Below are 25,134 nucleotides of genomic sequence, written 5' to 3'. Positions count from 1 at the left end.
GCTGCTGGAGAGACCAGTTGGGGTGCCTGCGAGATCCCTGGAGGAGGAGCCACGGGGTGGAAGGCCTCTGTCTGAGACGATGCTGGCTGCCCCTCTCTCTCCACTCCCTTTCCCCCCTCCCTGGGGGGAGGAGGTAGAAATAAGTCTGGATTAGAGAGGTACTGTCACCCTGTTCGTCCATCTATCCGTTCGTCTGTCTGTCCATCCTTCCGCCACCCCTCCATCTATCTGTTCTTTCGTCTAATATTTATTGAGCATCTGCTCTGGACCAGGCACACTACTGAGTCCCCAGAGACAGAATCTGGGGCTAACCAGGACAGGACCCTGGGGCTTTCAGCCACCAAAGCTCCACATTCCTTCTTGTTCTTTGTCTCCCCTGGAGACGGGCCGGGGGTAGTCGGGGAGACGGGATGGCCCGGGAGGAACGGGGTGGGGTTCAGATGGTGCCTGACTGAGCAGCCCCATGGGCTGTAGAGTCGCTTTATCTCAGTTCAAGACACAGAAGATAAAAAATGTCTCCAGGGAGAAAAACAGGAACATTCATCCGATTTGAGAGGAGAACTCACATAGCAGGAAGGCCAGGCCTCATTTGTGCTCTCCGAACCAGAAGTAGGTGCGAGAGGGGAAATCATTGAAATCTCTGCCCGGCTTCTCCGGAGATAATTAATCACGTCTGTCCGTTCACTTCCTTTGTTCTTCAGACCCTCCCTTCTCTCTGTGCTCCCTCTGATTTCTGGTCGGTGGGAAGCCCCCAGCCCCTGCCCCAGGGGGCCAGTCTGCTGGGGAGGGTGTGTGTGTGCCTTCCCCACGGGCGGTTCCGGTTCCGAGCAGGGTGGACCTGCGGACGTTGGCTGCGAGCTCCCTGCTGGGGGCTCCCCGCCCCTCACTGCTGCAGCCCCTGCCGGGTGCAGGAACAGAGCCACGCAAAGGGCAGCTGCGACGGGTAAGGGAGGGACAGCCGTGGGGACATCCCGCAGGCCCCTGGCTGGTCCAGTGGCTCCCGAACACGGCTGGTCATCACAGTCCACAGGGACACAAGCAGCTCCCGGGGCCTGCCGCTGGGCTTCTCATTCAGCGGGTCTCGGCTGGCTGTGGCCATCTCCAGCTGGCCTGCCCTGAAGGCCAGGGCCTCGTCGGTACCCACTTACTAGGGGTCATTAGAGCGGCGCTGTCTCTGCCTGGTCTGTGAAGCAGAAAGGGAAGACATCCCAGGAAGAGCAGAACCCCCTGACTCCTTAAGACGTATGAGGAAGCGCACACGAAGTTTCTGGAGAAGCCCAGGCTCCCTTCACCTTGCCCAGCACCACAGGCAGGGCCTGGGGATGGCACCACAGCGGAGGTGTGGCCCTGGTGGCCTGTGGCCTGAACCCATGTGGCTTGTGCCCAAAATGGAGAAAAGTGCAGGGACTGGGGTGTGGCCATTGAGTCCCTGGCCCTGCCTGCCGTGTGGCCTTGAGCAGACACCCAGCTTCTTGAACCACCATTTCCTTGTCTGCTGAGAGAGAGCTTCCCGCTGGGGCCTCGGGCCTGAGCGCCGAGGAGTGTTGGTCCCGCGCCCTTCCAGCAGGTGCAGCTTCACCTTTCCTAGCTTCTCCCAACCTCCACCGGGAGCCTGAAATTCTAGCAGACATCTAAATCCAGACCGTGGGAACGGCCACCTCTGAGCACCCTGGCCTCCTACACCCAGGGCCACCCTGCTGCTATTTTTATCTGCTGCTGGTTAATCTGTGCGTTGTTTATGGTGGTATCAGCGCAGTTTAACTGCTCAGCTGGTGACCTCGGTCCAGTGGAATGGCCCTCCAGGCAGACAGGCGCACGGAAACCCCACTTCCGGTTAAAAGCTTATTTCTGTTGTTTGCAGAAACCTTAAAATGGCTAATTTAGGCACCACCAGCAGGGGTTGGATCACCTTGTTAAAATAAAACCAAGTTTGTTTATTTACTGGCGCTATAACTTCCAGTGACACATGTAGATCTGCAGTCTTCACGTCCCTGAAGGCTGACATGTCCGCTACGTAACCACCACCCGGATCAGGAAATAAAGCCCTCCCGGGGCCCAGAAGCTTCCTCGAGTCCCCTCCTGGTTTCCCGCAGCAGTGTCTGGCCAAAATCAGGACCTTGGCCAGTCGATGAATGAGACGCAAAGGGACCCGAGGGGTGCACAGGCGACTGGGGCTCTGAGTAGCCAGAGGGGTTTCCTGAAGGAGGTGAGGTTGGCTCAGTGGGACTGAAGTGTTTTCTAGAACGACGGAGGTTAGACCGCTCAAGGGAAGGGGGGACGTGTGGGTGGAAACGGGAGCATTGACCAAGGCTGCCTTCTATTCTCCCCTGGGTCCAGGCCCTGCGGTGTGCAGCCTCATGTGCATCCATCCCTGTGTCCGAGCGGCTGTCGGTGGCTCTGTGATGAGCCTGGCCCCCGGGGTGCTGAGGTGGTGTGGCCTTGCAGCTCCGGAAGGAGGGCACGTCCTGTGGCCTGTGGCCCGTGCTGCTGGCCCTTCAGGGCTGGAGTCGTCTGCAGTCAGTTTTGTAGTCCGGACAGCCTCCTGCCTGCCACACACCCCACAGCGGCCGTTCCCTGGGTGCAGGGCTGGGCTGCTTCCGTAGCAGCGTGTCCCCAGCTCACTGTCGCTCCTTGGAAAGCTCCTTTGCGACACAAGCTCAAGCCTGCCCAGTGCCTGTGTGGCTGGCCAGCAGAGCTCTTGTGAGAGGTGCTAACCTCGAATTTTGTCTGTGATTCCCCAGCTCCAAGAAGCCCAAGAAACGCCCGGAGGAAGTGGCCGTGAAGCCCAAACCCTCGCCCTGTCTCTCCATCTTTGATGAGGAGGTGGACCCCGACGAGAGGCTCTTTGGCCCGGGCAGGAAGCCCTCTCCCCGGAGCCCTGCAGAGGACGCACCCCCCAGGGACTGTAAGTAGAGCCCCGGGGGTGTTCCTTTCACTCTCGGTGTCTCCCGGGTGACCCAGCCAACCTCTGCGAGCGGCTTTGGACCCCCCACACGTGAGCAGGACGGCTCATGTGTTAACACGATGCAGATGCAGTCAGTGCAGAGATTTTCTGCTGGAGAAATCTAGTCTCACACCTTGTGTCGCCATAGCCTCGAATGTTCCAGGGCTGTATGTTTATTCTAATCATCCCTCAGAAGCAAAGAGTAGTTTTCTTTGCTTCTTTGAGAAGTGTGGGTTGTGACTGGTGTAGAAGTACCTTTGTTACCTCTGCAGCCAGATGTGGGCACCAGGTGGAGAGTGGATGCTGGCCAGCCCCTGGCCTGCTGGGACTCTGCATGACTTGGAGTCTAACAAGAGGCTCTGTGTCCCCTGCAGAGACCCCGAGGGAGGGTCCAGTGCAGAGCTGGAACAGGGAAGCTGAGCAGCCTTGGGACTTCCACACTCGTGCCTGATCTGACCCTTCCTACCCCCGCCCGGGTTTGCATCCAGGGTAGGGAACTGATGTCACCCATTAATTCAGCCGGCACCAGGCGCCCACTGATGGCCAGGCACTGTGCTGGGCCCGAGAACACCTGCATGAGTGAATCACAGTTCTGGCCTCAGGGCCTCCCTGAGGGAGACAGGACATCTCCTGACCATTAGAGGCTAGCCTGGGCCTGTAACAGGTCTGAGCAGGACGTCCGTGCCTGTGGGGACCCCAGGGAAGGCTTCCTGGGTGAGGGTCAAGTGGAGGAACTGTACCTGAGCTGGATCCTGAAAGGTCAGCGGAGTTTGCCAGGGCTGCTGACAAAGCATATTCCAGGCGAAGAAGCTGCGGTTACCTTTCACAAAGGGCAGCGTTGAGCAGCAGAGATGGGGAGAGGGTGGGGAGTAGACCCCGGCTCCTCGAAGGCAGAGGCTGTGGTCAGAGCCATGTCTGCTCCACTGCATCCCAGAGCTGGCAGCCCCGGGCCGGTGGTTGGCGCTCAGTGAGCGCTTGTAGGAAGACTGGGGTGCAGCCCTGGGGGCTGAGCTAAGAGATCCAACTGGCCGGGGCCATGGGGAGCCCGGGGTGTGAGCTGAAGAGGCTGTTTCCTCCTAAAAGCAGTGGGGAGGCCTCAAGGACTTGAAACCGGGAGGGGTGCCATCAGGTGGCTCTGGCCCAGCGTGGAGGGAGGCGGGGGCCAGGGCTGCAGGCCCCCGTGAGCACCTGTCTCTTGCCCCACATGGCCCCATTCCTCTGGTACTTCCGCAATCTGCCTTGCAGACCGAAGTGACCATATTGCTCCCTCTCTCCTGGCTGTGCCAGGAGGTTGGGCCAGACTCTCTCCACCCTGCACCCCGCAGGCAGCCGAGGACAGGCTAGGACTTCTTCTGACCCCTCCGCAGCCCTGAAGCTGTTTGACGATCCTGACCTCGGCGGAACCGTCCCCCTGGGTGACCCCTTACTGCTGCCAGCTGCCCACGGGAGTGGAGGACCCCCGTCCCGCCCAGGCTGCAGGGAGGCCTCCGAGGAGCTGTTCAGGTACCACCTGTCCCCAGTGCTGCTTCACCAGGTCTGAGAGTGGCCTGGAAAGAGCCAGGGACCCATCCAGTCTGGGGGCACTTCACCATCCTTGGGCTCCGAGGGAGGGAATCCCAACCCATCAGAGGCAGGAGCCTGTGGGTGGGAGCTGGCCAGGAGGCAGTAAATGGGGTGCGATGAAAGGGTGGGGTGGGGGGCTGTCAGCAGCTCAGCAGGTTCTAGAAAGACAGGACTTCATGTATACAAATAGTGTATATAAAGAATAAATGATGTAATTGCGCGAGCAAGTATAACTGGCATGAACAGGTTTGGGAACAGATATATACAACTGACTTGGTAGCACGCAGCTCCCGTCGGGGGAGCAAAGTGCAGATGTTCTGGGCAGTGGCAGGTACCCATCGGCAGGCCTCATGGAGGGGAGAGAGGCTTAGCCGGTTATGTGGAGGTCGATCGACAGAACGTGTGCACACCTGACCGCCGCGAGGTGTGTACCGTGTGTCAAGCCGGATGCTGGGCTCTTTACATGTTCTCTTATTTAACCCTCACAGCAGCACCGCCTCCCACCCTCACCCTCCACGTAGGCGCTATTATCTCCTTTTTACGGAAAATGGAGGGTGGGAGAGGTAACTGGCCCAAGACCCCAGCTCCCAGGTGACAGGCAGGGATTGAGACCCAGGTCAGCCTGCCTGTGTCCCGTCCTCCCACCCTTCCAGGACTCTGAGCGCTTGGAGGAGGAGAGGCTGGCAGCTCCGCCTCCCACCCCGGGGCGGCAGGCTCTCCCTGGGCTTCTGCTCCTGCGGCTGCTTCCTCAGCACGCTGGGCACTGTGCGTCCCTGCATCGCATCATCTGTGTCCCCAGGAGGCAGGCCGAGCCTGGCCGTCTACGGGACTCTGAGCTCTCTCTTTCCAGGAAGAGTTACGTGGTGCTGGACATGCGATCCCGGGAGGCTGTCACCAGCCCCCCTCGTTAGCAACCGCGGGCTGTTAGCCTTCCGAGTGCCCGCCGAGCCTGAGTCACGGCGACGGCTCCTTGTCGTTACATCTCCCCACGGCCCCTGGCAGCTGTTCACGCGCATCCTGTGTCCTCACCGCTGACATCCAGGCAGCAGTACTCCCTGGGAGAAGCTGGGACTGTTGTTATGTGCTTTCGGGGTGACACTGAGGCCCAGGGAAGCAGGTCAGCCCTGGGGAGCCTCTGCCGTTTCCAGGACTCAGCATGTCCTAGCGGGGCAGAACCAGTGGGACCTTTGGACATTGTTTATATTAAATCCATTACACTGGCACTTTCCAGCCCGTGTTCTATGGAACGCCGGTCTGGGGGGTTTGAAAGGTGTTACCTTCAAAGGCTTTCTGTGGCCAGATGGCCGGGTTAAGCAGGACTTCCCAAGCCTTTAGTGTGTGGGCACGCGTGGCTCAAGGGCGATGCTACGCAGCATTTCACGTTCCGGTTGGCCCCTGGGACCCTTTCCTTTGTAAGGCCTCCTACATCCCACGGGGCTCTCTGGGAGCCACTGCCTTGGAGAACGTGAGTCCTGCGACCCTGCCTTTGCTCTACCAGACATCTGGTAGAATTACCCTCTTGAGAGCAGGAACCATATTTTATTTTTCTTTGTGTGTGTCCTGGGACTATCCAGGCGGTAATCGGGCTTCCTTATGATAAACTTCCTAATATTCATCCATCCATCAGTGCTTTCATCATCCCTTTATTCCATCACTGGCATCTGCCATCCGCCATCCTGAGGCAGCATGGAGGGGCCCTTGAGCCGGGTATGGAGTCTGAGAAGCCCCCATTCCCTCTTGCTCTGGGGCCCCAGTTTTGGTCTTTAGTCAAGTTCTGCAGGGACCTGGGGGAGAGGAGTGGACCTGGGATCTTCAGACCTCGCTCCAGCCCCTCGGCGGTTGACCTTACATCTGCAGGGCCTGCAAGAGAGGGGAGCTGGACCTTGTGTCAGTGGGACCTGTTTTTACCCATGACTCAGGGAGCCCAGTTGGAAATAGGGTGCTTGGCAAGAGATGCTGTGTGGCCACCTGTATCCCGGGTGCGACTGCCCCACACTCCTCCTCAGAGCAAATCCAGCTCCTGATTCGCTCCAAAGAGTCATTGCTTTGCCAAGCAGTATAAATCCTGAACTCCGACACAAGCTTTTAGCTGCTGCTTTATTTCCCTAAGGGCCCCTGTTGGAGGATAATTCAGTCCCTCAGAGCTTTTCCTGGGTACCCAGCCTCCAGTGGGATGCAGGACAAGTCAGCACTTGCCCCAGGGGGGGCTCGAGGAAGGAGAGCCACTTGGAAGGAACAGGGACACAGCTGAGCTGGATTTCCCAGGAGCAGCCTGTCCCGGGCTGGTGCCTCCTGGGATTGCCTGGAACTCACTCTTTCAAGGCCTGGCTTGGGCCCATCCCTCCGGGTGTGGAGGGACACCTTCTGCTCACTTCTCTGCCGTCCGTGGGAGGCTCTGAAGTCTCCCCTTGGGGTCTGTGCCCCGTCACAGGAGGCTGACCCAGGAAGCAGGCAGGGTGACCCACTGCCCTTTCGGTAGCTGCTACCTGGCAGGCAGCCCTTTCCGGGAAGGGCACCTCCACCCTCAGGTAGACCTCTGCCAGGCCCTGTGGTGCCGGGAGTTGTTCTGGCCAGAGGTGCCTCCCCTCTGCTCCTGCCTTTACGCAGCCGTGCTGCTGTCTGAGCTGGAGCCCGTTCACAGATAGGGAGACGGAGGACCAGGCAGGTGGGGTGGGCTGAGGCCACTGCAGGAGTAGCAGGATGAGGGAGGGAACCGCACTCCGCCTGCCGCACTGCATGTCTCTGTACACGGGGTTGTAACCCTGTGCGGTGATGCTGCTGTTCCCATTTGGCAGATGGGAAACCAAAGCTTGGAGAGGCCAAGTGGCCTGCGCGAGGCCCCCCGGTCTTCTGCCTGCAGCGCCGTTGCCCTCCTTCCCCTGTCCCCAGCTAGCTGTGGGCCCCAGGGCAGGCCTTCATCTTTCTGTGCCCCAGTTTTCACATCTGTAAAATGGAGCTAACATCTGCTACCAGACAGTGTCTTGTGATTACTAAATGAATTAACGGATGCGGAAAAGGCTGGCCATGGTAGGTACCCAGCCCAACGTTGATTGGGTGGGCGGGTCGGGGGATGGGTTGAATGGGTCTTTTCGCTGTGAGTCTGGTCTGCAGTTGAGTCCTTGCACAAGGAGCTGGCAGCAAGAGCTCCCTCGGGCAGAAGGCAGAGCAGGGCTGCCTTTCTTTCCTGCTGTTCAGGACTTGGGCTGGTCCTGTGTGACCGTCACACTGCTGCGCCCTTCAGTTCCACCAACAGGCTGTCAGGTCCGGGGCGTGGCAGAGTCTTGGTGGGTGATGGCCGAGGCCGGCTTCAGCCCTCGGTGGGCCGTGTCTAATGAGCACCCGGGTGGCCCACCAGGGGACACTGTGGGCCGGCAGACCCCACCCCACGATGGCTTAGAGCCCCTCATTCATTCTTTCTCTGGCTGAACTTGGCCTGGATGAGATCCCAGCGTCTCAAGTCAGACTTACTGGTTCCAACTCAGGCCGGCCACATGCTTTCACCTCAGGCAGGTGGCTCGGCCTCCTAGGACTTGAGCGTCCGCGTCTGCAGGGTGAAGATTGCGCTATACCTCCCCAAGGGTTGTTGAGGAGAGAAAAAGATAATGGGTCTAAAGTGCGTGGCCCAGAGCAGGAGCTCCGTATGTGGCAGCTGTTACTGTTATTTCTTGAAGGGTTGAAGGAAAAGTCACCTAAAGGAGCCAGCTTGTCTGGAGTGGGGTCACCCGAAAAGCAGTCCTTGGCAGCAGAGGCCGCCAAGGGGCCGGCTCTGCTCGCGCTGGGCTGCAGGCTTGCAGGGAAGGAGAGCCCTGCCCCACAGTTCCTCCCCGGGGGCGGATGGGTGGAAGGGCGAGGCTGGGAGGCGGGGGGACCGAGCCCAGTGCCCTGCAGGGGTGCCTGCCTTGGCAGGGGGCACCTCGTCCCTTCTGCAGGAGATTGTGCTCAGGGCTTCTCCCCCTGGTTCTCTAGAATCGAAGAGGACTTGGACCAGATTCTGAACCTGGGGGCTGAGTCCAAACCCCAGCTTCAGCCCCAGCCCAAGCCCAAGCCTCCGGTGGCAGCTAAGCCAGCGCTACTCAGAAAACCAGCTGTTCCCCCCAGAGCGGGTTCATCTGAGGCTGTGGCCAGGCAGCAGAAGCAGCAGCAGCAGATCCAAGCCATGGACGAGACGGACATCTTACAGTACATCCGGGACCACGACGCGCCTGGCCAGGCTGCCCCCAGCCTCTTCTGACCGCCCCCAAGCCCTGTGCGGTCCCTGAGCCAGCAGACTCTCTCCTGTGGAGGGGCACGTAGTGAGGTGCAGGCTTGGACCTGTAGGGCCAGAACCTCTATTCCCAAGGGAGGGAGGGTGGAACCCGGGTCATAGGACCCCTGTACTGCCTTTTTCCTTTTCCTCGGGCCTGTGGGTTCATGGAATCCTGCAAGATGCAGAGAGCAAGGTCACCATAGGAATTGGAGCCTAAATTGTCTCAGCCATGTGGATGTGGCGGGGAGAGCCCAGCCCCCAGGATGTCATGAGATGGGGAGCGCTGGGGGAAAGTTTGTGCCCACTTGTGCCCACCGGCTCTGCCAGCCCCAGCACGGGAGGGAGGGCCTGGCCAACCTGGGGTTTGGGTGGGAGTCTCTAGTCACCATGACTCCTGGAGGCTTGCAGGCCCTGGCAGGGTCCCCAGTAGAGGGATGCTGAGTGGGTGCCCAGGAGAGCCTGGCTAGGTGGGCTGGCCCAGCCACCTCCGGTTACCAGGTGCTAAGCACGGTGCCTTCCCAAGTGTCGGAGCTCAAGGGAGACGTCAGGCCCAGCCCTGCCTCTGGTGTGTAGATGGCCTGACAGTCCCCATGTCTTCCTCTCTCTTCCTCTCCTAGGGAAGGCCTGGCCAGACCATGGCCTCCTTGGGCCTCTGGCCGTAGGGCCAATGTCCACCGTTACAGCTTTGAGCACAGGTGTCCCTGCATCCTTCAGGGACATCTGTGGCTGAGGTGCCCCTCCTTCTCACGGCAGGCCTGGGCTGGATGCTCTTCGGCCGCTACTTGAAGGGCCCCGTCTGTCCAGCGGTGGATGCTGCCAGGCCTTCCCTGTCCTCAGGATCTGGATTTGCTCACTGGCCTTCCCCCAGTGGGAGCCTCCTTCCCGGGAGCAGGAGCCCTGTGCCGGGCAGGGCCAGTGCCTTAGACTTCTCCCCGCCCCCCTTGCCCCGGCATACGGGTCTGAGCCCGGTGCAGTGCTCAGGAAACTCTCAGTGGATGAGGGCTGTTTAATGGAGCAGAGAATGCCTCTTTTGTTGTTGTTGTTTTGATACAGTCTTCATGTTCAGAATTAGTTTTTAAGGAAACACAGGTTTTTAGGAAAATGCAACCGCTGTTGTCCCTTGGGTTGTGCTACTCGACAGAGAAGATTGGAAGGAGGGTGTGGGGTAAGGACCCCAGGCCGTTCCCCGTCGAGGCCAGGAGCCAACCCTGATCCCTCAGGGATTCTGCCGCAGCCAGGCTGGTGTTTGCTGCCCTCAGAGCCTCTAGCACCCGCTGCCCAGTGCCGGGACCTGCAGGGCGGGTGGGAGCGCTCAGCCTGGTCTGTCCCGCATCTCACGCACCTCGTCAGCTGTCCAGTTCCGAAAAGGCCGTCCGCCTTCCCCTCCACTGGTGCCAGCGTGAGAGGAAATAGGCGGCTCCGGGGACGAGAGCCTAGTTCCTCCTCCCCCTCTGCCTTATCCGGGCCCCGAGGGCAGCCTCAGCCCCCAGCACAAGCCGCCCCTCTTCTCTTTCGCCGCCAGGCCTTCACACCCGCGTGCCACGCGGGGCTCCGCGCCCTTGCTGACTGCACGAAGGCCTCCGAAGGAAGGAGCAGGTGGCGAGGCGATGGGCTGCCGTGGCCTCTCTCTCCTCCCTGTTCTCTCCTCTGGGCCGCTCCCTCCCGCCCCCAGCCTGCGACATAGGAGAGAGGGTACAGCTGGCAGGTGCCCGTGGGGGGCTGATCCTCTGGTGGGGGGTCACAGGTGGAAGCTGCCACTCCGGAGTGGCTTCGCCCACTGCTAGCCTGGCCTCCTCCCTGGTGGCCTGGCACTTGGACACCTCAGCAGAGATACTGATGCTCCGCGGCGCCGCAGGTCTGTGACCCACCAGCCAATCTGTGACCTCCAGTCGTCCAGTAAAGTCCGTGTCACTGGCTCATTCCCGCATTTGTTAGTGGCGACCTTTTCTGACCCCGGGCTGATGGGGGACAGTGTGGGGCACTGTCTTTACAGCCCCGGGCTGGTGGGGCTCAACAAGGGGCGCTTCCCTCGAAGGACCTGGAGTGTGCCAGGCCTCCCAGGCTGATGCCGGATAGGGCAGGGTGAGGACAAAGGGAGGATTCCGCTGTGTGAACTGAGGCTGAGGGGCCGGAGGCCCCGGCCTGGTGGGGTCATCTGTCAATAACTGCTCAGCCAGGACCTGTTTGGAAAGAGGACTTTTCCCTTCTCCAGACCTCACCTCTGTCTCCTCAGGGTAGAGACTGGTCTAGGCTTGAACTGGCCTTGAAGTCCTTTCAGCTGTGACACAAGACAGCCCCGCCGAATAAACCCGTCCACCCGCTTCCAAACCTGTCCTAGCCCCCACTCTCCTGCCAGGGTCAGATTCTGAGATGCTGCTTCCTGCCCGGGACCCAGAGGCTCTTAGCAGATGGCTCTGCAAGCCAACATCCCCCAGGGCACTAGAAATGGGTCCCCGGGAGCCCCGTGCAGGGCAGTCTGCGAGCCCACGCCGGCCTCCCTCACCACTCGGCTTTGGAGATCGCAGCTAAGCTCAGATGGGGGTCTTGGCTCCCAAGGACAAGCAGTTGGGTCGTTCTGAGAAGGACCACGCAGCCCACAAGGCTGCAGCAGAGAGTTCACCGTGGAAGGAAAGTGAGACTCACTGCGGGCGGCGTTTTTTTGTTATGCAGCTGTGTGAGCCCCGTGGACAGGATGTGCCGGCTGCTCTGGGGGGGCCCATCCCCTATTTTTCCTCTCAGGAAGCCGGGAACTCCAGCCACTTCTCCTGGAAAGTCCCCATCCTACTGTCTGTCCCGGCCGGGCCGGGAGGTGAGCTCCGCTGGGGGAACCCACCCTTCCACACTCTGGTGTCCCGTGACCGTATCAGTGCCACAAGTCTGGAACCCAGCCTGCCTCTGTGTGCTCTGGGGCTGCCCCGAGGCTCAAGCCCTCATACCAGATGCAGATGAGTCAGCAGAGGTCCAGGTGATTTGGGGGCCCTATGGCCCTCATGCCCAGCTGCCAGCTTGGTGTTGTCGATACAGTCCGTGTGGTGTTAGGCTTTCCTTTGTCTCTGGGGAGACCTGGCCTGGAAAGTCACATTCGGCTCTCCAGCTCACCAGCTGCCCAGGTGAGCATATCCTGTGGATGGGAGAAGGGAGGAGAGCTACCAACACGTCCCTTGGATGGTGGCCCTGGCTGGACAGCAGGCACCCCCCAGTGCTGCCGGGTCTTTGTGTGGGTTGAAGGCCACCCAGAGCAGGCGTGGTCGACACTCAGAGCCCCTTTGAGTGGATGACCTTTCAGTGTCAAGTTGTGGATGGTGCCATTCAGTGCAAACCCTCATCACTTAAAGGATTCCCTTGAGGCCTCACGGTTGGGGGTAGCTGACCAAAGGACCAGGCTCCATGGGCCTGGAGGGATCTAGGTTCTGGTCCAGCTCGGCTATCCGATGTCCCCTCACCCTGCAGTGCCGAGTGAAGAGACTTCCCTGGGCTCATGTGAAGGGCCAGGTAGGCTGTAATGTCCTATTCGTGCCTGAAGGACTTTCCTTGGGCTGGTCGCTACAGTTCATCCCAGAGGGACCCCTGCCCAGGACAAGCTGCCTGCTAGTGAGATGGGGCAGGCTGAGGATGGGTGGTCAGAAGGCACTGCCAGCTTCAGCCCAGCCTTGCCTGCAGCCCCGGACACTGACACTGACTTCCAGGTATTGTGCTACGTGCGACATGATGAAGGAGACCCAGGTGTGTAGCATGGTGCGTACAACCCAGAGCACAGATGCTCATCCCTCTCATGGCTTGAACCTCTAGTTCTGGCTTAACACGGCCCTGGCCGCCGGTGAGAGCCGAGGGATTTCATTTCTCAGGTCACACTCAGGATAAAGCCGCACTCTGGAGCGGGGATTATGGGCTCAGCGCATGGCCTCAGTAAGCAGGAATCCCTATTGACAACTTTCAGAGGTGCCGATGCTTCTCTGCTAACTCGGCAAATAGCAGCAGCCTTTAAATTCCTTTTTTAGTAAAGCTGGGGTAGCTTTCTCCAGCCCAGCCAGCCAATCCCATCTGTTTCCTCACATGCCGAACTCATCCAAAAACACTAAGCATTTAATGGCACCTACTGTGTGCGGGCACCATGACATGTGGAACACGGGGAATCAGGTGGGTGAGGCGTAGTGAAAAATGCAGGTCAGCCCTTCTGGTCTAGAAGCTCCCCCAAGGAGCAAGAAAAGCGCATGAACAATACAGGGCAAAGCAGTGGGTGGCAAGGACTGTGTAGGCGGCACAACTCTGGTGCTCAAGAGACACAGAGCAAGAGAGACCAGGCCAGCCTGGCCAATGGATGTTTCCTGAGCACCTCTGGGTGCAGTACCTGTTCTAGGCACGATGGAGGACACAAAGATGATAACACATGAGTCATCAAAGCCAGGTCTGCCATGAGCCACGCTGAACTGTAGGTTCTGTTCTGTTCTTTGGGCCTCCTGCCCAAGCAGCAGACACAACTAGGAAAAGCACCTCCTCCCACGCAGCCCTCTCTGTCCCCACCCCCAGCACATACAGTGTTACATGCAATGTGACCCCAGCTTTTAGTCACTGTGTTAATTTCCTAAGGCAGCTGTAGCAAGTACCACAAACTGGGTGGCTTTAAACAGCAGGAATTTATTCCCATTTCCAGAGGCCAGAAGTCTAAAATCAAGATGTTGGCGGGGCCATGTTCTCTCTGAAGGCTCTGGGCAGAATCCTTACTTGCTTCTTCCAGCTTCTGGGGGTTGCTGGCAATCCTGAGAGTTCCTTGGCTTGTAGCTGCATCCCTCCAGCCTCTGGATCTGTCTTCACACAGTCATCTCCTCTGTGTCTTTTCTGTGCCTCTGTCCAAATTTCCCTGTTCTTGTAAGTACACCAGTCATTAGATTAGGACCACCCGAATCCAGTATTACCTCGTTTTCCCTTCATTACATCTGCAAAGACCCTATTTCCAAATAAGGTCCCCTTCACAGGATCCATGTGGACAAGAATTTTGGGGGACACTGTTCCCCCCAGTTCAGTGCCTCAGGCTCTGGTACCTTTGAGGAGGCTGAGTTACTTGAGTGCAGAAGTGATGACTTTCATATCTCCTGTATCAGCTTCCACGCTTATTGGGTGCCATCTGGTACCACGTGGTCTTGTTATCATACAAAATTTGGGAAAATCACCCCACTACTAACAGTCCCCGGACTTTGTACATTGCTTGTGTCCAGTGGTGGGGGCAGGACACACCGAGCATGTGCCTGGTGAAGCCCCAGGGCCTGACACCTCTGGGCCATTATACAGCCTTCCCCAGGGCAATGGCAGGCTCCAAATAGGTCTGATGACCTGTGGTCTGAGTGGATGCGATTCAGCAGTAAGCTGAGGCAGGCAGCGTCCCATTCTGTCCTGTCCACACCATGGCCTCTGTGGTGGCCCCTTGGGCTTTATTTCAGCAATACCCTGTCATCCCCACACCCTGTCTGAGGAGGCAACAGGTCGGGGAGGGAGCTGGGAGAGAGGTATCTTTGTTGGACACTTACCCGGTGCCAGGGTTAGATTCCTCTCATTTACAGCTGCCCCCAGAAACGCCGAAACCGCTTCACTTCAAATCTTAGTAAGAATGACTCTTTAGAGCAACATGTAGCACAAGATGGAGATTCAGCAGGGCTCAGAGCCGTCCTGGCTGACAGGGGGCTGTGACTCCCTCCCTGGAGGGTCGCAGGGCTCTAGAGGTCTTTCTGGGGACCCACATTGCCTCCTGCTTGGAGCCCTGGCTCAGGAGTGGCCTGATGGCTTTCCCAGGTGTCTGCCCTCCCCCCGACACCCACCATCCTCTCTCTGGGCCCCTGAGGAAGATGGAAAAGGCTTCCAGAGAGTGAGACCTGCGGGCCAACTCCCAGGCGCCCGAGGGGGCCTCCCAAGGCCTCGGCCTTCTCAGGTTGGTTTTCTTCCCTTGGCAAGATTGCTCTTGGCTTCTCCATTCATGTGTTTCTATTTTTTCTTTTGGCTTAATAGTCACTCGGCTCATTTCCTGCTAAGAAGTGCTCTCGGTCCCAGAGGGCAATTTTTAGAGTAGAAAGTAGAACAACTAACTTCTTGTTTACCTGTCTCTCAGACCATCACGAGCAGCAGAGGCTCAGCCCAACCCAGTGCTGGTCTGAGGGCTTCCTTCTACTGACCAGACAGTTGAGGGCTCTAGTTAGGCTCAGTCTGGTTGTATGGGTGGCCCTAGGATTGGAACACTGGCCTCATTCTCTATATAATATAAGCCACAGGCATGGGAATGGAAAATGCTGCAGCACCTCGTGTAAAAGGTTTGGCAGTTTTTTAAAAAGCTGAACATAGATTTACAATACAACCCAACATCTCCCCCCCCAGGAATGTACCCAGAGAGAAAGGGAAACATGTCCACACAAAGACTTGTACACAAATACAGCAGCTTTATTCGCCATGGCCAAAAAGTGGAAACACCCACAAAGTCCATCAGCTAGTGACTGGATAAATAAAATGCGGAATAGGCACACAATGGAATATTATACAGCAACAAAAAGAACGACGTGCTGACACGTGCTACAGCACGGATCGACCTCAAAAATATTACACTGAAAGAAGCCAGACTCAAAAGACCACATATTGCATAATTCTATTTATATGAAATTTCCAGAAGACAAATCTACAGAGACAGAAAGTAGATTAGAAGTTGCCTTCAGTTGGAAGTTGAAACAGTGACCAATGGACACAAAGGATCTTTTTTGGGGCTGGGGAGGGGATGGGGAAATGTTCTAAAATTGGTTTGTTGTAATAGTTGCACAATTCTGTAAATTTACTGAAATCACTTAATTGTACACTTTACGTGGGTGAATTTTAAATTATACCATTAAATTCTACCCCCATAAAACTGTTAAGAAAATTAATGACTGGAAAATGAAACTAACAAATAAAAAATCCTTGGGCAGCAGAGGGCAGCGGCTGGAAGGGTGGGCCAACCCCTGGCTCTCCAGCCTCCTCGCTGTGTGGCTCCAGGCCAGTTACTTACTCTCTCTGTGCCTCAGTTTCCTCACCTATAAAATGAGGGTAATAATTGTACCTGCTTCATTAGGGTAGTTATAAGGAGAAAATTAATTAATATTTGTGAAGTTCTTTGATCAGTACCTGGTACACATTATATGTGAATAATCAAACTTCCATTGAGTTGTTAGTTGTTTATTGTGCTGTAAGGAATTCTAGGATTCCTCTCTTGATCTAAGACCGAGAGCCAGACCTTTGGGTAGAAAGGGAAGCCGCCGGGGGGCTCATGTGTGAGGGTGGGTCACTCTATGTCAACCTCTCGGCCTCTCTGAGCCGAGGTGTGCAGAGGGAGCGAACACAGCCTGCTCCTGTTGCCTCACGGGCTGGGGATCATGAGAGATGACACATGCAAAACCATCGGAGACCCACTAAAGGGCCCTGGTGTCTGCGGCCCCAGGGAGGTGACCAGGTCCCTAGATCTGGATGGGCCGTGGGAGGTGAAGGAAGATGGAAATGGCCGGAAACGAGCTGCTGAAAAAGACGTCATTCTGATGAATATTCCTAATAACCCCAGTGGGGCTGTGGCCCCAGGGAGCTCATGCCAGCAGCCCCCCACACTCCAGACCTGGTGCAGCTCTCCCAGCACCATGGAGACAAGGAAATAAACACCACTGGCTTCCCTCTCCCGGCCCCTGACCTTTTGTTCAGAGCAACTGGCGGGGCGGAGCTGGGAAGGGAAGGTCAAGGGGAGTTTTCTGGCAGCCTTGTGGCCTGACTGGACTGACTGAGGTGCCTCAGCACTCATGCCCCTTCCTCTTTTCACCTTGGGGCTACTCCAGCTTCTCATCATCCCCTGTTCACTCCGGGCCGCAGTGGGGCAGAGGGTGTCCAGCACCCGCTTTGAAAAGAAGCCACGCCCACAAAGGCTTATACACAAATGTTCATAGCAGCGTTATTCAAAACAACCCTCACCCCCAGCCAAAGGAAACAACCCAAATATCCATCAACTAGGCAACGGATAGACCAGCAGTTACATCCATACGGTGCAACAGTACTCAGCAGATGGGGAGGAGACTACTAGTAGATATAATGACACAGATGGATCTCAAAACACGGTTACTACATACTGTATGAGTCCACTTATATGAAATTCTAGCAAAGGCAAAACTATAGCAGATCAACGGTTGCCAGGGGCTCGGGCTGGGTAGGGGAGAGGGAAGAATGGCACCAAGGAGACATGAGGAGACTTTCTAAGGTGACAGAAATATTCTAAAATTTGAGCATGACCATAAAAGAAACTCATTGAACTGTACCCTTAAAATGGGGAGATTTTATTGTAAAGTCTACCTAAACAAAGCTGCTGAAAAAGGAACCACAGTACAAAAGTAAATATACTTTTACCATTCAATTCAGTAATCATGCTCCTTAGTATTTACCAAAATGAGTTGAAAACTTACATCCACACAAAAACCTGCACAGAGGTGTTTATAGCAGCTTTATTCATAATTTCCAAAACTAGGAAGCAACCAAGATGTCCCTCAGTATATGAATGGATGAATAAACAATGGTACATCCAGACAATGGAATATTATTCAGTGCTAAAAATATATGAGCTATCAAGCCACGAAGAAAACCATAACATGCCCTTAAATGCATATTGCTAAGTAAAGGAAGCCAGCCTGAAAAGATGGCTTACTCAATGATACTAACTTTATGAAACTCTGGAAAAGGTAAAACTACAGAGACAGTAAAAGGATCACTGGTTGCCAGGGTCTGGGAGGTAGGGGATGAGTAAGTGGAGCAGAGAAGATTTTTAGGGCAGTAAAAATACTGTGTATGATTCTATAATGTGGATACATGTCCTCATACATTTGTCCAAACCCATGGAATGTGCAACACCAAGAGTGAACCCTGATGTAAACTATGGACTTTGGATCATAATGATGTATCAGTGTAGGTTCATCAGTTATAACAAATGCGCTTTCTGGTGGAGGATGTTGATCGTGGGGGAAGCTGGGAGTGTTCGCGGACGGCAGGTACATGGGACTCTGCATTTTCTGTTCAATTTTACTGTTTGCTGCTTTTATAACATATAAACATAAAACCTATTTTTTAAAAAGGAGCCACAGTGAGGAAGTTCCTTAGCCCAGAAGATACTCAGCACACCAGGAGGCCAGCTCTGCCTCAGCAGACCATGCCCTATTTTCAGTGAGCTCCCCCCATAGCCTTCAGGTGCCCTGGGCTCCAGCTGGGGCTCAGCAAACATTTGGTGGTGGAAGGGGTTTCTGGTCCAGCAGATGGGCAAAACGGAGGGAAGGAGCAGGGGACACCTGATGAAAAGGAGGACCTGCCCCCGAGTCCTCTGGGGAAATGAGGGGTCCAAATCCTCAAGCCCTGGAAACCCCGGGCATTGACTGGCCTTGGTTCATCGAAAACCTCTCTCCACTGCATGATTTCCAACTTTCCTTTTTCTTTCCTGTAGTTGCCCTGTGTTGTCCTGGGCAGGCAGATGCAGAGGACTTATTGCAAGGTGGTACCTTTTGGGGGTAGGTGAGATGGCCTCAACAGATCCATGGATTCCCTCTTCCCTTCCCTCGTGGAACAAGGCTGAGGGCCTCAGGATCAGGAAAACACACCCAGGGTGCTCCCAAAGGCCTCATCAAGCTCCAGGGGCTTGGGATACAAGGGCTCTGAAGGGAACGAGCCTTCCTGGGAGGAGACCCAATGGTCCACCTGGACCCCTGGAGAAGCTTTGAAGTCTCAGTGCTGCCAAAGCTGTCCACCAGCTCTCCCTTTGGGTTGGAAAGTGCACAGATCCTTGCTTACTGGGAATAAGGAAGTGCTGTTGCAGGGTTCTCAAGGGCTAGAGACCAGAAGACTGCTCACGAAGCCCTGTTAGAGCAGCAGATCGGGGTCCTGGTGTGGGGCAGGGGCTCATCGGGCTGCAGGCTTTGATCAGAGATGGGTGAGTTGTTCTGTGTTGTCCCATGGTGACATGAGAATAGACGCACTGCATGGTTACCTGCTAGGAGCTTTACACACAGCACCTCATTTCTCCTTAATCTAAGTCTAAAGCGTTATTAATGGTAATCAACGGGAAGCAGTCCTGCTGAGTCACCTGCCTTTTCTTGAAGCAACTTTTTTCTTGACATTGGTGCCTTTGGGCTGGGCTTGAGGAGGATCCCCTGAGGTTCAAGGGTTCCAAGTTTAGGGAGGGAAGAGGAGGGATCCCAGAGCCTGAATCCAAGAAATGGGGCTCCAGGCTCATGTGGAGAACAGGACAGCAGACCAACCATAATAAAGACAGAGCTGGGAGACAAGCTCTCCAGCCAGCTCCCCCAGCCTGCCCCTCCCCCTCCTCCCCCTCAGGGGCTTCATCTTCACCTGCCACTCAAAGGTAATCCTTCCTGGGCCTGGTCTTTGGAGGGACTTAGCTCATTGATAATTATTTCTGTTTTTTCTATGAACATTCATCTGCGCAGGTTTTTCTAAGTTTTTTCAAGTTAATTATGTTTTAATAGATCTTTATTGGAGTATAATTGCTTCACAATACTGTGTTAGTTTCTGTTGTAGAACAAAGTGAATCAGCCATATGCGTACATATATCCCCAAATCCCCTCCCTCTTGAGCCTCCCTCCCACCCTCCCTATCCCACCCCTCTAGGTCATCGCAAAGCCCCGAGCTGATCTCCCTGTGCTATGCGGCTGCTTCCAACTAGCTATCTATTTTACATTTGGTAGTGTATATATAAGTCCATGCCACTCTCTCACTTCATCCCAGCTTACCCTTCCCCCTCCCCGTGTCCTCAAGTCCATTCTCTACGTCTGCATCTTTATTCCTGCCCTGCCACTAGGTTCATCAGAACCTTTTTTTTTTGTTTATAGATTCCATATATATGTGTTAGCATACGGTATTTGTTTTTCTCTTTCTGACTTACTTCACTCTGTATGACAGACTCTAGGTCCATCCACCTCACTACAAATAACTCAACTTCGTTTCTTTTTATGGCTGAGTAATACTCCATTGTATATATGTGCCACATCTTCTTTATCCATTCATCTGTCAGTGGACACTTAGGTTGCTTCCATGTCCTGGCTATTGTAAATAGAGCTGCAATGAACATTGTGGTACATGACTCTTTTTGAATTATGGTTTACTCTGGGTATATGCCCAGTAGTGGAATTGCTGGGTCATATGGTAGTTCTATTTTTAGTTTTTTAAGGAACCTCCATACTGTTCTCCATAGTGGCTGTATCAATTTACATTCCCACCAACAGTGCAGGAGGGTTACCTTTTCACCACACCCTTTCCAGCATTTAATGTTTCTAGATTTTTTTGACAATGGCCATTCTGATGGGTGGGAGGTAAGAATGGCCTCATTATAATTTTGATTTGCATTTCTCTAATAATTAGTGATGTTGAGCATCTTTTCATGTGCCTCTTGGCCATCTGTATATCTTCTTTGGTGAATTGTCTATTTAGGTCTTCTGCCCATTTTTTAATTGAATTGTTTGTTTTTTTGATATTGAGCTCCATGAGCTGTTTGTGTATTCTGGAGATTAATCCTTAGTCCATTGTTTCATTTGCAAATATTTTCACCCATTCACCCAGTCTTTTCGTCTTGTTTATGGTTTCCTTTGCTGTGCAAAAGCTTTTAAGTTTAATTAAGTCCCATTTGTTTATTTTTCTTTTTATTTCCATTACTCTAGGAGGTGGGTCAAAAAAGATCTTGCTGTGGTTTATGTCAAAGAGTGTTTTTTCTATGTTTTCCTCTAAGAGTTTTATAGTGTCTAGTCTTACATTTAGGTCTCTAATCCATTTTGGGTTTATTTTTGTGTATGGTGTTAGGGAGTGCTCTAATTTCATTCTTTTACATGTAGCTGTCCAGTTTTCCCAGCACCACTTATTGAAGAGGCTGTCTTTTCTCCACTGTATGTTCTTGCCTCCTTTGTTGTAAATTAGATGATCATATGTGTGTGGGTTTATCTCTGGGCTTTCTATCCTGTTCCATTGATCCATATTTCTGTTTTTGTGCCAGTACCATACTGTCTTGATTACTGTAGCTTTGTAGTATAGTTTGAAGTCAGGGAGCCTGATTGCTCCAGCTCCGTTTTTCTTTCTCAAGATTGCTTTCACTATTCAGGGTCTTTTGTGTTTCCATATGAATTGCAAAATTTTTTGTTCCAATTCTGTGAAGAATGTCACTGGTAGTTTGATAGGGATTGCACTGAATCTGTAGATTGCTTTGGGTAGTATACTCATTTTCACAATATTGATTCTCCCAATCCAAGAACGTGGTATATTTCTCCATCTGTTTATGTCATCCTTGATTTCTTTCATCAGTGTTTTATAGTTTTCTGAGTACAAGTCTTTTGCCTCCTTAGGTAGGTTTATTCCTAGGTATTTTATTCTTTATGTTGTGATGGTAAATGGGATTGTTTCCTTAATTTCTCTTTCTGATTTTTCGTTGCTAGTGTATAGGAATACCAGAGATCTCTGTGCATTAATTTTGTATCCTGCAACCTTACCAAATTCACTGATTAGTTCTAGTAGTTTTCTGGTGGCTTCCTTAGGATTTTCTATGTATAGTATCATGTCATCTGCAAACATTGACAGTTTCACTTCTTTTCTTGAATTCCTTTTATTTCTTTCTTCTCTGATCGCTGTGGACTTCCAAAACTATGTTGAATAAGAGTGGCAAGAGTGGGCATCCTTGTCTTATTCCTGATCTTAGTGGAAATGCTTTCAGTTTTTCACCATTGAGTATGATGTTTGCTGTGGGTTTGTCATATAAGACCTTTATTATGTTGAGGTAGGTTCCCTCTATGCCCATTTTCTGGAGAGTTTTCATCATAAATGGGTGTTGAATTTTGTCAAAAGCTTTTTCTGCATCTATTGAGATGATCCTATGGTTTTTATCCCTTAATTTTTTAATATGGTGTATCACATTGATTGATTTGCACATTCAAGAATCCTAGCATCCCTGGGATAAATCCCACTTGATCATGGTGCATAATCCTTTTAATATGTTGTTGGATTCTGTTTGCTAGTATTTTGTTCAGGATTTTTGCATCTATGTTTATCAGTGATACTGGTCTATAATTTTCTTTTTTTGTGATATCTTTTTCTGGTTTTGGTATCAGGGTGATAGTGGCTTTGTAGAATGAATTTGGGAGTGTTCCTCCTTCTGCAATTTTTTGGAAGAGTTTGCGAAGGATCGGGGTTAGCTCTTCTCTAAATGTTTCATAGAATTCTCCATCTGGTCCTGGACTTTTGTTTATTGGTAAATTTTTAATTACAGTTTCAATTTCATTACTTGTGATAGGTCTGTTTATATTTTCTAATTCTTCCTGGTTCAGTCTTGGAAAATTGTATCTTTCCAAGAATTTGTCCATTTCTTTGTGGTTGTCCATTTTATCGGCATATAGTTGTTTGTAGTAGTCTCTGATGATCCTTTGTATTTCTGCTGCGTCAGTTGTGATTTCTCTTTTTTCATTTCTAATTTTATTGATTTGCGTTCTCTCCCTTTTTTTCTTGATGAGTCTGGCTAAGGGTTTATCAATTTTGTTTATCTTCTCAAAGAACCAGCTTTTAGCCTTATTGGTCTTTGCTATTGTTTTCTTTGTTTCTATTTCATTTATTTCTGCTCTGATCTTTATGATTTCTTTCCTTCTACTGACTTTGGGTTTTCTTTGTTCTTCTTTCTCTAGTTGCTTTAGGTGTCGGGTTAGATTTTTTTATTTGAGATTTTTGTTTCTTGAGGTGAGATATAAACTTCCCTCTTAGAACTGCTTTTGCTGAGTCCCATAGGTTTTGGGTTGTAGTGTTTTCATTGTCATTTGTTTATATGTATTTTTTTATTTCTTCTTTGATTTCTTTAGTGGTCTCTTGGTTATATGGTAGCACACTGTTTAGCCTCCATGTATTTGTGGGTTTTACAGTTATTTTCCTGTAATTGATTTCTAATCTCATAGTGTTGTGGTCAGAAAAGATGCTTGATATGATTTCAATTTTCTTAAATTTTCTGAGGTTTGATTTGTGACCCAGGATGTGACCTATCCTGGAGAATGTTCTGCGTGCACTTGAGAAGAAAGTATATTCTGCTGCTTTTGGAATGTTCTATAAATATCAATTTAATCTGTCTGGCCTATTGTGTCATTTAAAGCTTGTATTTCGCTATTTATTTTCTGTCCATTGTTGTAAGTGGGGTGTTAAAGTTCCCCACTATTATTGTGTTACTGCCAATTTCCTCTTTTATAACTGTTAGCAGTTGCCTTATGTATTGAGGTGCTCCTATGTTGGGTGTATAAACATTTATAATTGTTATATCTTCTTGGATTGATCCCTTGATCATTATGTAGTGCCCTTCCTTATCTCTTGTAGCAGTATTTATTTTAAAGTCTATTTTACCTGATATGAGTATTGCTCCAGCTTTCTTTTGATTTCCATTTACATGGAATATCTTTTTCCATCCCTTCACTTTCAGTCTGTATGTGTCCCTAGGTCTTAAGTGGGTCTCTTGTAGACAGCATATATATGGGTCTTGATTTTGTATCCATTCAGCCAGTCTGTATCTTTTGGTTGGTGCTGAGATGAAGACCTCCAGGAGACCTCACTCCAATGAATATTCCCTGGGGTCTGAGGATCTCTATTAGTCCAGTGGTTCGGACTTGGAGCTCCCACCGCAGGAGCTTTGGCCCCACCACCGGCTCATGAACCAAGATCCTTCAAGCCATGTTGGGGGGCCAATAAAAAAAAAAGGAGAAAAAATAACAAAGTAAAAAGTAAAATTAGACTAGGAAACTAACAGATATGTTAAAAATATATAAAAAATAAAAATATTGATGAAATAACAACCAGAAGGTAAAACAGAACCACAATAGTAAAAAAAGAGGAGGAGGAAAAAAAGAAGTGGAAAAGGCATTGGCTGTGGAGGGCGGGGCCTAAGCAGGGGCGAGGTTTGGGTGGTGAGATGAGCAGGGCCTGTGCTTAGAGCCCACAGGGCTGGAAACGGCCCGGCGGGGGGGGGGGTTGCGGGGGGGGGCTTAGGCTCAACAGAACAGCAGGGGCCCAGGCGTTCCTCCAGCCTCTGGTCTCAGAGGGTGGGGGACCCCACCTGGGTGCCCAGCAGGCTCCCTAGGCCTTAGTGGGTGTAGCAAACCCACTCCATTCCTCTCCTGCTCCTCCCATCCTGGAGGACCCCTCCCACCGGCCTCTCCTTGCCTCCCTCCTATGCCCCCAGGGCCAACCCAGCCCACAGGGGACCTCTGAGGGCCTAGGCTGGAGAGCCAGGCAGACTTCCTCGGTTGAATGGGCAGGGGAATCGGTGGGCAAGCTCACCGCTGATCCAAGACCACGAGGGTCCCTCCAGGTGTGGGAACCCCTCCCCCTCTCAGCCACCCCTCAGGGGCACTGGTCTTGTCCAGCCCCCACTTCTCCTCACCACTCAGTCCCCCCACGTCTTACCAGTTCGCTTGGGGGTTCTTCCTATCTACTTGGGCCTCGGGGTCCCCCATCAGTGTCCAGCAGGTGCCCTAGTTGTGGGGAGACACTAACTCCATGTCTTCCCACATTGCCATCTTGACTCCGCCCCCTCAAGTTAGTTTGGATCCTTTATATTTTTCTAGAAAATTGTCTACTCCATCCAGATTTCAAACACATAACATACTCTCTTATAACTTTAAAAATTATCATCATGTTTGTGGTTATAGTCCAATTTTCATTTCTAGGGTTCTTCTCTCTCTTTTTTTAATTGGTTATACTCATCGGACATTTATCCTCTTCATCTTCTCAAAGAACCAGTTACGGGTTTTAAAGATCTATTTTACTATTTTTCCCATCTAATTCATTCATTTCTATTTTAACCTTATCCATTTCTCCTTTTAGTTTTTTTAAATCACATTTTTAATGTATTTTCCTTTTAGTTGTTAATTTTGAAAACACTTAAGCTACAGAATTTCCTCTAGAAGCGTTTTGGCCCCTCCCATAGACTTCATCACATAGAGTTCTCATTTTCGTTAATTTTCAAGAAGTTAAATTTGTAGTTTTATTTCCTATTTAAAACTGAAAAACTGGGCTTCCCTGGTGGCGCAGTGGTTGGGAGTCTGCCTGCTAATGCAGGGGACACGGGTTCGAGCCCTGGTCTGGGAGGATCCCACATGCCGCGGAGCGACTGGGCCCGTGAGCCACAACTACTGAGCCCACGCGTCTGGAGCCTGTGCTCCACAACAGGAGAGGCCGCGATAGTGAGAGGCCCGCGCACCACGATGAAGAGTGACCCCCCGCTTGCCACAACTAGAGAAAGCCCTCGCACACAGAAGTGAAGAACCAACGTAGCCAAAAATAAATAAATAAACAAATGTGGGTTTAAAAAAATAAATAAATAAATAAA

At 52.5% G+C, this 25,134-nt stretch overlaps 1 protein-coding gene across 5 annotated transcripts in view; it reads left to right on the top strand.

The window, feature by feature from the left end:
• HS1BP3 (HCLS1 binding protein 3) overlaps positions 1 to 15,832 on the top strand; it is a 43,035-nt gene extending 27,203 nt beyond the window's left edge. Inside the window, exons 5-7 of one of the 5 annotated variants that reach the window (XM_082642488.1) lie at positions 2,742 to 2,905; positions 4,270 to 4,447; positions 8,474 to 15,832. In XM_082642488.1, coding sequence (XP_082498614.1) covers positions 2,742 to 2,905; positions 4,270 to 4,447; positions 8,474 to 8,738 — 607 coding nt within the window. In that variant the 3' untranslated portion in view covers positions 8,739 to 15,832. The other 4 variants (XM_082642487.1, XM_082642486.1, XM_082642490.1 and 1 more) reach the window with 4 other exon arrangements.
• Positions 15,833 to 25,134: the final 9,302 nt, after the last annotated feature.

The sequence above is a fragment of the Mesoplodon mirus genome (genome assembly GCF_964341445.2).
Source record: "Mesoplodon mirus genome assembly, chromosome: 14".
NCBI classification, from domain to species: Eukaryota; Metazoa; Chordata; class Mammalia; order Artiodactyla; family Ziphiidae; genus Mesoplodon; species Mesoplodon mirus.
This window is presented reverse-complemented; position numbering and strand designations above follow the sequence as displayed.